Genomic DNA, 14,022 nt, shown 5'->3' with positions numbered 1-14,022 from the left:
TAGTATAAAAACGATGGATGATGGAACAGCTCCTCAGCAGTGAAGCCAAAGCAAGTAGAACTCCCCTAGTGACTGGCTGCAGCATAGGCAGGCGGCAACATCCGGGGCTGGGCGATGAAGCCCATGCGAAGTGCAAAACATTGCAGTTCATCGAGTGGCCGCTTGAGGCTGGTTGCAAAAGGGAGAAAATCCCACAGACCCACATGTTAAAAAGCCCAACTTTACAGCATTATTAGATATGTTTACAGTCTAGTTCCAAAAACTTTTTTTTTTCTTTTCTTCTCAATGGTTTATTTCACTATTCATAACAACTGTACGGGGGTGATTTCCCCCCCAACTCGTTCGTTTAAGTTTTATTAAGGATTGAAATTCTGTATAATTACCACTCTGAGTGACCGGCGGTAGCCTGAGCTAAGAGTTGGGGGGGTTGTCCATAGTACTGTCAATGAGCATAGGTCATACGCTCCACTTCCTCCATCCGATGGGACTAAGGTCAAACACTAAAATACATGCCATTTTTTTTCAATGACGGTTTCTGTCATTTAAGATATAATACTGTTGCACACTCAACTGTCCATCTTTTCTGATAAGTTTAAAAAATTAGTGCGTCTGGCGAAAGTGTAGGCGGGTGATCGAGCCCGCGCCTTCAGGTGTCTTCACTCTCGATTGTACTGCGCAGACTCTGTCTGCAAACTCGCAAGATGGCGCGGCCCGTATCTGAGTCGTACCAGGAAATTGGTGTTAGAAGGGAGCGTTGTCCTCTCACGCTATCAAGGAACGAAGATGTCGTTTTAACCTGCCCAGTCATCCGTCTTTTACAACTGTCGTCATTCCCCCCCGTCCCTTTGTCTCCTCCCACTTTCCTTATAAGGAAGACGCCAACTATCGAGTGACTAGCTTGAACATGGGGTAGGTGTACGGACGGTGTTTGAATATCGTAGGCTAATTACTTTAATCACCCGTCTCACAGTACTTACAGTGTTAGCTAAATGCCTTCAATGTGTGGGTAGCTTTCTTCATCCTCAACCAATCCAACATCATCGATCTATTAATCCTCTGTCTTTAAATGTCATGTTTAATGTGTTTTGTTGTAAGAGACCACCAGTAGTCTACTGGAGGTACGTTAATCCCCTGCCTTTAAATGTCATATTTAATACGTCTTGTTGTAAGAGACCACCAGTAGTATACTGGAGGTACGTTTATAAGTATGCTCTCCCCTATCATTTGAAAAGACCCCCCCTTATTTAACATAATTTTTTTTGTCTCCAGTGTAGTTGACTCGAACATTGGCGGATAAGACTGCTTTTGGGGTGAGTAAAACCTTAATTTTCCCAACTATATTTAATAAATAACAATTGTAAACCATGCATTCTTGCATTTTAGGTTAGCCTGTTAGGATTTATTTCGTGGGCCTTTGAGCTGTATTAAACTTCTAGACTGGATGGATCTGAGAATGAATCCCAGCGACTGGAGCTGAACAACATAGTGAGAGGAGGCCAGCTGCAATCTGCAAGAAATGGCATAACTGAAGAACTCAAAAGTAGATTTGTTCAGAAAGAAATGCACTCCCATGTCAGAAAGCATGACATAAAGTATTGAGCCCCATCTGCAACGAGAGCAACTGAGACTTTGTTATGATACTGGAAACTCGTTTACAGGGCCCAAGGGAGTACTGCATTTATTTTGTGTTACTACAGAATGATTCAGACATGTCTGAAGGTAGAGAACAGTAATGAACATTGTCTGGCTCTATATACAGCGGGTAAAATAAATATTGAACATATCACAAGTTTTCATAGTAAACATATTTCTAAAGGTGCTATTGACATGATTTTCACCAGGTGTTGGTAGCAACCCAAGTAATCCATACATAGAAAGAAACCAGAACAAATAAGTTCAGAAATTAAGTTATGCATAATCATGTGAAATATCATATGGAAAAATATTGACCATACCTACTGATTTTTATTTAATACTTTGTACAAAAGCCTTTGTTGGTAATGACAGCTTCAACTAGTTGCATGCATTGCTCAGGTGTGATTTTGGCCCATTCTTCCACACAAAAAGTCTTTAAATCAGATGGTTCTGTGGGCCTCTTTTTTGAACTATGATTTTTAGTTCTTTCCCTAAATTTTCAATTGATTTTAAGTCAGGTGATTGGCTGGACCATGCTAACAGCTTTATTTTCTTTCTCTGAAGCCAGTTGAGAGTTTTATTGTCTTGCTGAAATGTCCGCCCTCATGTCATCTTCATCATTCTGGTAGATGGCAGCAGATTTTTCGCAAGAATATATTGGTACATATTTCTATCCATCCTCCATTCAGTTATATGAAGTTTGCCAGTACCATATGCAGAAAAACAGCCCCACACCAGGATTTTCCCACCTCCAAACTTCACTGTCGGAATGGTGTTTTTAGGGTGATGTACAGTGCATTTTGTCCTCCAAACATGGTGTGTGTTATGGCATCCAAAGAGTTCAATTTTGCTCTCATCTGACCAGACTTTGTTCTCCCAATATTTTACACGCTTGACCAAACTTTAAACAAGCTTCAACATGCTTTTTCTTCAGAAATGGAGTCTTGCGTGGTGAGCGTGCATACAGACCATGGCCGTTGAGGGCATCACTTTTTGTTTTCTTTGAAACAATTGTACCTGCTAATTCCAAGTCTTTCTGAAGCTCTCAACAAGTGGTCCTTGGCTCTAGGACAACTCTTCTGATACTTCTTTTTACTTCACTGGCAGAAATCTTGCGAGGAGCACCAGGTCGTGGCCGGTTTGTGGTTGAATGATTTTCTTTCCACTTCTGGATTATGGCCCCAACAGTGCTCATTGGAATGTTCAGAAGTTTAGAAAAACTTCTGTAACCAATACCATCAGTTTTGCAACAATAAGGTTGCGAAGGTCTTGAGAAAGTTCTTTGGATTTACCCATCATGAGATGTTCCTTGTGTGACACCTTGATAATGACACACTTTTTAATAGGCCATCCGTTTGGGCTAAACCAGCTGATATTAATTTGCACTGAAAAGGGGCATTTTACATTATTTTACACTATTATTTTACATTATTACACATAACTTAATTTCTGAACTTATTTGTTTTGCTTTCTTTCATGTATGGAAACACTGTACATCCCTAACATCCCTGTTCTGAGCTATTCATATTTGAAGAGAAATCCTTTTACAATCCTCATGTTTGAATGTCAGTTATGACAGACCAGGAGTAGATACAGCTTTGGTGGTGCACAGAGGAGACGTTTAAAGAAAGAAAGGCTCTGGCCTATAGAGGGATGCAACATTAAATAATAATAAATAATCAACACTAAAACAAAGACAATGTGGTAAAAGGAAATAAAAATGCTAGATTAAAGTTTCATATTCTTTGTAAAATCACTTTTATTGCCGTACTCTCTGTACTTTATACCAGAACAATTACTCATTAGCCCTTCTTGAGTGAACGGCACACAACGGGACATGACAACATTCCGCAACATGGGGAAGATGAATCTGCAGTATGAGGAAACAAAACTTGAATGCTTGTAGCAGATCACCAAATGATTATTCTTGGACAACCAGGCAGTGTGTCCCATAAGGAAAGGGGGATGCTGTATCATGGTATATAAATTTGTTGGCAGCAGAAATGAGGACAATAAAGTGGATATTGTTTGTGGTATGTTTCTCTTTGACATCAAATGGAACTGTAATCTATCTATATGAATTTGTCAGTACTAATTTATTTTTATGAATAATATTAAATAATTACATCAAATCAAAGATGGCACTATTCTCTTGTCATATGTGAACACTAAACTTAAAGTTGGCGGGAGGCGGGGAATTATAACCATGCAAATGATTCCCCTCCATTTCTTTCCATATACTAACTCTGTAGCTGTACTGGCCTCTTCTGGTCAGTTCTCCTCTCTGTCTTGTTTAACAGTTTCTCCCTAATGTAAAGGCAACTAAAAAGATTGGAACTACAAGTTAAAATGTTTTGAAAGACAATCTCAAGTTAATTTAAACAACATGCATTTAACCGTTACATGAATCTGTTTACCATGGCAACTGAAATGTCTGTTTTTTTAGTTCTTGACTAATTAAGGTTCAAGTACGTTAGCTACTTTTTATCCGTTTTTTACAGATGTCAGATATGATGGAAAGTAAGTTGATGGTCAAGAGTTATTTTATTTTATTTTATTATTATTATTTTCAGTTTAAAGTTAATATATTTGTGTGGTTCATGAAATAAAATGAGTAGTCTCCATGAGGAACCCACAGCATCTAAAGACTGGTCATGCAACAAGCAAACAACAGTATTTAAAATAATTTAAATGAAGACCCTGGTGAATGTTTCATGGTCATTCCAGAAACCAAAGATAATTGCAGGGTGTCAAATCATTCATGATGTACTTTTGCAAAGTGATGCTGCTCTTATATCTTAAAGAAGTATAGCCTACTGAAAACACCTTTTAATGTTCTATTATCTGTGTTAGTTACTGTATTTATATATATTTTTTCTTCATATGCAGCAGAAACAGGACATACTGCATTGTCCTGCATCAAAGACGACGAGTTGTGTTTACTAATTTGCACTTACTATTTTCCTATATAAGCATATATATATTTTTTTAAATTTACTTTTATTTTAGCCATTTTCTATCATTAAATAATAAACTGGTACTGTTAACAACCCATATAGGACCAGTTTCTTTCGAAGTATATTTGCAAGATTGAAAATATAAATTCATATGTGGTTGTGCATTTAAAATTTAAACCAAGTGAATTCATCTCGATCTTCATAATATTAAACTATATTAAACTTCAATATTAAACTATATGTGGTTGTTTTGCATTCCCTCCTTAGGGTTCCATACTTCTTCAAAGACTGGGTTCTGGATAATGGATATCTTTCAACTCATCTTTCAGAACTTCATGTCCGGTGAGTCAACGAGTCTGCAGTCTTTTTTTGTGCATAAAATAAAATTAAATGTACATAGATATCTTGCATATCGGTGAAAAATTAAAAATACCGCACTGATTTCATATTTTATGACAACCACTTACCGTAGATATTTATTAGATTTTAAGTTGATGCTCACAACTGAGTATCAAAGATGTTTGCTTGCTGTAGTTTTGGCAAATGTTCTGAATCGTGACAGTTATCATTTACAAGTGTAAACGGTAATGAGGACATACAGTTGTAAATAAACAACCTAAAGTAAATAACGGTTATTAAGATTGGATTTCGGTTACAGTTGATATTAAGATATTAGATATTTCCCGTTATGGAAGAATATTGGTCCCTGGTTAGAGATAAAATGTTTCTTCTGGAGAAACCCTGCTTCACTAATGTGTGCAAACATCCGACTTGATGCAAACGTCCTGTTGTCTCTGTCCAGGGTGCTGAAAGTACCAGCGCCACTTTTATTTTATTTTCTGTAATTGTCTTGTTTAATTTTACTACTTCTGTTACACCCGCGGCTTCACAACTATCGCTGGAGTTATTGCTACGATGAATATTCATGATATTTAAATATACGTTCAGTGATGTGTTAAGCGTAAATATCATATAAACAATGCAACGAAAGTCCTTAACGTCAGCTATACCTATTTACTGAGATTTGGTGCACAATTTTAGCAAGAATAAGCGTTTCAGTAACACGGATTTAAAAACTTCCTGCGAGGAATTTGATTTCATTTACAGATTATTCAGGATTTCATTAAATTTAACAATGTCGCAAAGCTGTTCACAACAATGGTTGTGTAGTGATGTAAATTACGGTTGTATCGAATCCAGAGAGGCTGTAATTTATCCATGGGGCTGTAATGTCCAACTGTATACTTATAATGGAACTTAATTTTCGTGACAGGACACTTTTGTCCATTGAAATGCAACGTCAAATATAATCGAACTGTTTCTTATTTGTTACATTATATCTAACTGATATAAGTTCACACGAGTTCTACTGCAACTAAATTTACGTGAGGATCAAGAAGATTTACTCTCGAGAAAATTTTGCAGATGCAAGTAGCGAAAATAGTCTCATGGTGCCGCTGTGGGCTAACGCAAAAGTAGCTCAGACATCTCCACCCACTGTCAAAGCTCCATTGTTATCAGTAGGAATTTTTCTGGCGAGTCTATTCTACGAATTTCCTCGTGTACGCTGGTGGATACACTCCGTTCCTATCAGATTTTTCTTTTTCTTTGTTTCTTCTTTTTATTCTGGGCGGTAATTAATACGAGTGCTGTACGTGTTTTTCCCGGCGAAGATGGGAAACGAAGGATTTTCAGCGTTTGGCCCAAGCTTCTGGTTTGCTTCTTTTATTGTAAGCCTGCGCCTCGTTCATGGAGATCTGAGCTATTCTTTTCCAGAAGAGATGAACCGAGAGTCCGTTATTGGAAATATAGCCAAGGATCTCGGTCTTGATGTGATGACTTTATCTTCCCGAAATGCCCGTGTTGATTTTGAGGGGACTCGTCGGCGGTACTGTGATATAAATCTGACTACCGGGGATTTGATCACAGCAGAGAGAATTGACAGAGAAAGTCTTTGTGGCAAGAAACCTTCTTGTGTTGTTAAGGTTGATTTGGTGTTAGAAAATCCTTTAGAGCTTCATCGTGTGAGTCTTAATGTTCAGGACATAAATGACAACTCGCCAAAATTCAGAAAAAAAAATATTGAAATGGAAATAAGAGAATCGGCAGACAAGGGTAACCGTTTCTCGATCGAAGAGGCCCATGACGCAGACATAGATCAAAATGCTGTTCAAAGATACAGCTTGCAAACGAACGACAACTTTATTCTCTCTGTTGATAGTAATCGAGTTGAACTGGTACTGGAGAGTACACTTGATCGAGAGGAAAAAAAAGAGATGAATTTTCTTCTCACAGCTTTTGATGGTGGATCTCCTCAGAGATCAGGTACTGTAGTTATACATGTTACTGTTTTGGATGCTAATGATAACGCTCCAGTGTTCAGTCAGGCTGTTTATAAAGCTAGTATCCCTGAAAACTCTGCTCCAGATACAGTGGTCATTATAGTTAGTGCTACTGACGCTGATGAAGGTGTGAATGGACATGTAATGTATGACTTTGGTCATGTTTCTGACGACGATATAAGTGTATTTTCTATTGATCCCAAAACAGGAGAAATTCGAGTAAGGGGCATCATTGATTTTGAAGAAACAAGTTATTTTGAAATTAGAGTAGAGGCAAAAGACGGTTTAGGATTAACGTCTTATGCCAAAGTTATAATAGATGTTACTGATATAAATGATAATGCCCCAGTTGTACAACTGAAATCCCTGACTAACCCTATACATGAGAACGTGTCACCTGGTACAGAGGTGGGCATCATTAACGTACAGGACAGAGACTCTGAGAAGAATCGACAGGTCCGCTGCTTCATCCAGCAAAGCGTCCCTTTTAAGTTGGTTCCTTCTATCAAAAACTATTATTCTCTGGTGACCACAGGACAACTGGACCGTGAACTAGTGTCTGAATACAACATTACAATCACTGCCACTGACGAGGGCTCTCCACCTCTGTCCTCCTCTAAAACTGTTGAGTTATCTGTAGCTGACATCAACGATAACCCACCTGTGTTTGAGGAACAGTCCTACAATGCATATGTGAGTGAAAATAACAAACCTGGCTCCACGTTATGTTCCGTTACTGCTCGAGACCCGGACTGGAGACAAAATGGTACAGTGATTTATTCTCTGTTAGCTGGTGAGGTGAAAGGTGCTCCAGTGTCTTCCTATCTATCTGTTAATGGAGACACAGGGGTGATCCATGCTGTGAGATCGTTTGATTATGAACAGTTTAGGAATTTTAAAGTCCATGTGATGGCCAGAGACAATGGTTCTCCTCCACTCAGCAGCAACGTGACCGTGAACGTGTTCATATCAGATGTGAATGACAACTCTCCTCAGATACTGTACCCTGCCCCAGAGGGTAACTCATTCATGACTGAGCTGGTCCCCAAAGCTGCACATGGAGGCTCTCTGGTGTCGAAAGTGATAGCGGTCGACGCAGACTCTGGACAGAATGCATGGCTGTCCTATCATATAGTCAAATCCACTGATCCGGGACTTTTCACTATTGGTCTCCACAGCGGAGAGATCAGGACACAGCGGGACATTTCTGAATCTGACAGCATGAAACAGAATCTTATTGTGTCAGTGAAAGATAACGGACAGCCCTCTCTCTCTGCCACCTGTTCCATGTATTTACTTATTTCTGATAACTTGGCTGAGGTGCCAGAACTGAAGGACATTTCTTATGATGAGAAGAATTCCAAACTGACGTCTTATCTGATCATTGCTCTAGTGTCCGTATCCACCTTCTTTCTGACCTTCATCATCATCATCCTGGGTGTGAGGTTTTGTCGCAGGAGAAAGCCCAGACTGTTGTTTGATGGAGCAGTTGCCATCCCCAGCGCTTATCTCCCTCCTAACTACGCAGATGTTGACGGCACAGGAACTTTACGCAGTGCTTACAATTATGACGCCTACCTGACAACAGGTTCAAGAACCAGTGACTTTAAGTTTGTGACATCTTATAATGACAACACGCTGCCTGCTGACCAGACTCTGAGGAAAAGTCCCTCAGACTTTGTTGATCCATTTGAAGACTTGGAGTCATCGGAAGAGGTAGGAAACCATCAAAGCTCTTTACAGTGTTTTTGACTGGTTGAAAAACTAATTTAAATCTCCGTGTGGTCTGTGTGGAGGAAACTAGCTTTTATAGAAACAATTCTTCTACAGTTAAATAATGTATTAGAAAGGTGTTGTGTGAAGCCATTGCATTTAAGATGCATTCTTCACATTCAGGTTTGTCTTTTCCTTTACCTTTTTTAGATCTAAACAATGTTTTGGGTTTCCAGTGTCTGTGATGGATTGTCATTTAATGGAACAATATAAAAAGGTAGCTTCTGTCTTTGATTCATTCGGTTGACGGTTTAATGCTAAACTATTTTTAATTTTTAATATAGTCTCTCCAACGGACCTCATAATTTTTGTCTGATTATATGATCAGATGGCAGGAAACTGATGAATGTCAAGGTACCTGTTTGTGATGCTGAAACATTCTGGAGCTCAGTTTCAATAACAGCTGGGGACATATCTTGCTCATTGCTTGTGTTGTGTGAATTTTAAAACCAAGAACCCATATGCAGTGAAATCATTGACTGTATTAAGTTCCCAGCCTTTGCTCCTATATCTATACCATGCATTTGTGTGCTGCTTTTTTTTCTTACTTTCTTTTCTTTCTTTCTTTTTTTTTAACAATAAAATAGTTTTAAAAGGATTTATTCATGCTGGGGTGTTGTACTGATCACATACTGCAAGTGGCTTTATGATATTAACTCTAGCCCGCAATGTTTTATCATATTATTCTTCATGATAGTCTGCACAATAGCTCTCATTTTCATCCAGAGATGCAGCATTTTTTTCCGAAGATAATAGCAACTGTAAAATGTCTGAGTTTTTTTCAAGTGTCACAGATCACATATGTTATTTAGTTCAACTGCTCTCGGGTGGATAGCGCTTATATCTCACATTATTGCAGTTGTAAGGCACATCCTATATGTGTATTATACGGAAATGTATCTTTCGGGAGGCAATGCAGTGGATTGGCTCATGTATTGCAATCGGACATACGTATTTGTTATATATTATTTAAAATATTTGTATTCTGCTGTGATAAAACGAGACTGCTCATGGTGTCGCTGTTGGCTAACAAAAACAAACATTGACCACTCCACCCACTGCTTCGTATATGCCAGAACCAGGTTGTGGAGAGAAACTGCTCAATTTAGACAATATTTACATCGCGTAAATTACCACAGCGGGTTGTATTGCTTGATATTTTGTACAGAGGTTAATTTTTATCGCACGTGAAGATTTAACTTCCGTATGCTGAGGACGTTTTCGTTCCATCAGGATGGGAGACAAAGGATTTTCTGCGCTGGGACCGATCCTCTACATTGCTTCCTTTATTATAATGCTGCGCATCGTTCATGGAGATCTGAGCTATTCTTTTCCCGAAGAGATGAAACAAGAGTCTGTTATTGGAAATATTGCCACGGATCTAGGTCTTGATTTGAGGACCTTATCGTCTCGAAATGCCCGTGTTGATTTCGAGGGGTCTCGGAAGCGCTACTGTAACATTAATCTGAGTACTGGGGATTTAATAACGGCCGAGAGAATTGACAGAGAAAGCCTTTGTGGCAAGAAACCATCTTGTGTCTTAAAAGTAGATCTAGTCCTGGAAAATCCTTTAGAGCTTCATCGTGTCAGTCTTCATATTCAAGACGTGAACGACAATTCGCCGCAATTCAACGATAATTTAATTGAAATGGAAATAAGAGAGTCTGCGGAGAAGGGTAACCGCTTCCCCATTGATCAGGCCCATGACGCAGACATAGGTCAAAATGCTGTTCAAAGATACAACCTACAAAAGAACGACAACTTTATTCTCTCTGTTGATAGTAACAACGTTGAACTGGTAATAGAGAATAAACTTGATCGCGAAAAACAAAAAGAGATGAATTTGCTTCTCACAGCTTTGGATGGTGGATCTCCTCAGAGATCAGGTACAGTGGTCATACATGTTACTGTACTGGATGCTAATGATAACGCTCCAGTGTTCAGCCAGGCCGTTTATGAAGCCAGTCTACCTGAAAACTCTTCTCCTGATACAGTAGTGATCAATGTTAGTGCTACTGACGCAGATGAAGGAGTGAATAGCGATGTGACATATCAGTTTGTTCATGTATCCGATGATAATGTAAATGTATTTTCTATTGATTCTAAAACGGGAGAAATTCGAGTAACAGGTTTGATTGATTTTGAGGAAATTAGCAACTTTGAAATGCGAGTGAAAGCAAAAGACGGTTTAGGACTAACTTCTTATGCCAAAGTTATGATAGATGTCACTGATGTTAATGATAACGCCCCAGTGATATATATTAAATCCCTGTCTAACCCCATACATGAGAACGTGTCACCTGGTACAGAGGTGGGCATCATTAACGTACAGGATGCCGATTCTGGTTATAACCAAAAGGTCCGCTGTTCCATCCAGCAAAACGTTCCTTTTAAGTTGGTTCCTTCTATTAAAAACTATTATTCTCTGGTGACCACAGGACATCTGGACCGTGAATTAGTGTCTGATTACAACATCACAATCACTGCCACTGATGAGGGCTCTCCACCTCTGTCCTCCTCTAAAACTGTTGAGTTATCTGTAGCTGATATCAACGATAACCCACCTGTGTTCGAGGAACAGTCCTACAGTGCATATGTCAGTGAAAATAACAAACCTGGCTCCACATTATGTTCCGTTACTGCTCGAGACCCTGACTGGAGACAAAATGGTACAGTGATTTATTCTCTGTTAGCTGGTGAGGTGAACCGTGCTCCAGTGTCTTCCTATCTATCTGTTAATGGAGACACAGGGGTGATCCATGCTGTGAGATCGTTTGATTATGAACAGTTTAGGAATTTTAAAGTCCATGTGATGGCCAGAGACAACGGCTCTCCTCCACTCAGCAGCAACGTGACTGTGAATGTGTTCATATCGGATGTGAATGACAACTCTCCTCAGATACTTTACCCTGCCCCGGAGGGTAACTCCTTCATGACAGAACTGGTCCCTAAAGCTGCACATGGAGGCTCTCTAGTGTCCAAAGTGATAGCGGTGGATGCGGACTCTGGGCAAAACGCATGGCTGTCCTATCATATAGTCAAATCCACTGATCCTGGACTTTTCACTATTGGTCTCCACAGCGGAGAGATCAGGACACAGCGGGACATTTCTGAATCTGACAGCATGAAACAGAACCTTATTGTGTCAGTGAAAGATAACGGACAGCCCTCTCTCTCTGCCACCTGTTCCATATATTTACTTATTTCGGATAACTTGGCTGAGATGCCAGAACTGAAGGACATTTCTTATGATGAGAAGAATTCCAAACTGACGTCTTATCTGATCATTGCTCTAGTGTCCGTATCCACCTTCTTTCTGACCTTCATCATCATCATCCTGGGTGTGAGGTTTTGTCACCGGAGAAAGCCCAGACTGTTGTTTGATGGAGCAGTTGCCATCCCCAGCGCTTATCTCCCTCCTAACTACGCAGATGTTGACGGCACGGGAACTTTACGCAGTGCTTACAATTATGACGCCTACCTGACAACAGGTTCAAGAACCAGTGACTTTAAGTTTGTGACATCTTACAATGACAACACACTGCCTGCTGACCAGACTCTGAGGAAAAGTCCTTCAGACTTTGTTGACCCGTTTGATGATTTTGAGTCATCTGAAGAGGTAGGAAACCTTCATTTCGCTTGAATGCATTTAGTCTCGTTATCGAATGTAACATTTCTGTCTAGTCTGTGTCTAACTTGTAAGTGATTGTCATGTTTTCGGGAAAATATTAGGGGGACTTTTTGGTTGGTTTATTCTTATAATTATATACATGAGCTATGTGATACTACAAAGCGAACACACGTGTGATGCGTTAATATGGACCGTTTAACAAAATATCCTCGAGTGTAGTTTTGTCAATTAAAAATTGGCCGTCTTGGAAAAAGTTTGTTTCTTAAGGCTTTGGTTTCCCCAGACATTGCAGCTTTTGTTCTCCTGGTCCTTGAAAAAAACATTTTCTTTTCGTCATTTGTAGAGCCTTGTAATGTATGGTCATTTTTCAGAAAGTGGCGAAAACATGGCTTTTTGATTCAGTGCAATGGTTGATGAATTATGGTTTAGGTCCAATGATGAATAATTTTAGTTTTTGTGAGATGATCTCTAACAGATGTTACAGATTTGGTTTGATTGCAGCAAAAGTCTTTGAGGTCTGCAAAGTAGTGTCCTTGAGCAATCGTTTTTTGCTCATCAGCCTTGTAATATGGATATTAGTACTCATAGTTTATATATAGAAATTTTGGATTGCCTGTTTTCAACAGTTCAGTATACAACACTTAAGTACTGCTTTCTACAATAAAACAGCATTAAAAGTAATTATTAATTTCAGGATACTATACTTGTATTCAGCATTAAGGCCCCTGTGCCTTACTCATTTTCTCTCTGTCTATTTTTTTTTTTTTTTTTTTTTATAAACAGCCGTCTACATAACATGTATTAGAAGACAAAGGCAAAGCTAACATGTGGGATTAATCTCCAAAGGTCATAGTCCAAATCTCATTTAGCTCAACTGATCATGGGTGGATCCCTCTGAGCATATGTGCGTTTGAAGTAAACGGAATTGATCCAAGTCTCATATGGATAAACATTATGTTAAAGCGATTTCTCATTTGGTTGAAGTTTGACCGGATTTCTCGTGTGAAAAGGGAAAAGTGGCTCATGGTGTCGCTGTTGGCTAAAAAAAAATCATTATCCCCTCCACCCACCGCTGCATACACGGCAGATGCAGCTTGTCGAGAGAAACTGTTCAATTTACGAAAACATGATATCGTGTACACAGCTGTACATGTTGGACTGTTAGATGTTTTTTAAACATAATTTCCTCTTGCCGCACTTAAGGATTTAACGTCAGTGAGCTGAGGACCTAATTTTTAACCTATTCAGGATGGGAAACAAAGGATTTTCTGCGCTGGGCCCGATCTTCTGCTTTGCTTCCTTTATTGTCACGGCGCATCTCGCCCGTGGAGATCTGAGCTACTCTTTTCCCGAAGAGATGAAACGAGAGTCTGTTGTTGGCAATATAGCCAAGGATCTCGGTCTTGATTTGAGGACCTTGTCTTCTCGAAATGCCCGTGTTGATTTCGAGGGGTCTCGGAAGCGCTACTGTGACATCAATCTGAGTACCGGGGATTTAATCACAGCAGAGCGAATTGACAGAGAAAGCCTTTGTGGCAAGAAACCATCTTGTGTTGTGAAGGTAGACCTGGTCTTAGAAAACCCTTTAGAGCTTCATCGTGCCATTCTGCATGTTCAAGATGTAAACGACAACTCGCCAAAATTCAAGAATATTTTGATTGAAATGGAAATACGGGAGTCGGCT

The 14,022-nt window shown here is 39.4% G+C and overlaps 1 protein-coding gene and 1 long non-coding RNA gene across 2 annotated transcripts; both read left to right on the top strand.

The window, feature by feature from the left end:
* Positions 1 to 1,789, top strand: LOC125008404. Its single transcript, XR_007112888.1, has 3 exons — positions 1 to 1,118; positions 1,270 to 1,310; positions 1,384 to 1,789. It is a non-coding gene; the product is annotated as an uncharacterized LOC125008404 (long non-coding RNA).
* A 6,054-nt stretch (positions 1,790 to 7,843) lies between these two features.
* Positions 7,844 to 12,350, top strand: LOC125008553 (protocadherin beta-18-like). Its single transcript, XM_047585838.1, has 3 exons — positions 7,844 to 8,650; positions 11,085 to 11,303; positions 11,496 to 12,350. Exons 1-3 carry the CDS (start codon positions 7,844 to 7,846, stop codon positions 12,348 to 12,350), a joined length of 1,881 nt encoding a protein of 626 aa, XP_047441794.1.
* Positions 12,351 to 14,022: the final 1,672 nt, after the last annotated feature.

The sequence above is a fragment of the Mugil cephalus genome, chromosome 5 (genome assembly GCF_022458985.1).
Source record: "Mugil cephalus isolate CIBA_MC_2020 chromosome 5, CIBA_Mcephalus_1.1, whole genome shotgun sequence".
In the NCBI taxonomy this organism is placed as follows: Eukaryota; Metazoa; Chordata; class Actinopteri; order Mugiliformes; family Mugilidae; genus Mugil; species Mugil cephalus.
The sequence above is the reverse complement of the archived record's forward strand: the minus strand, read 5'-3'. Positions and strand labels throughout refer to the sequence as shown.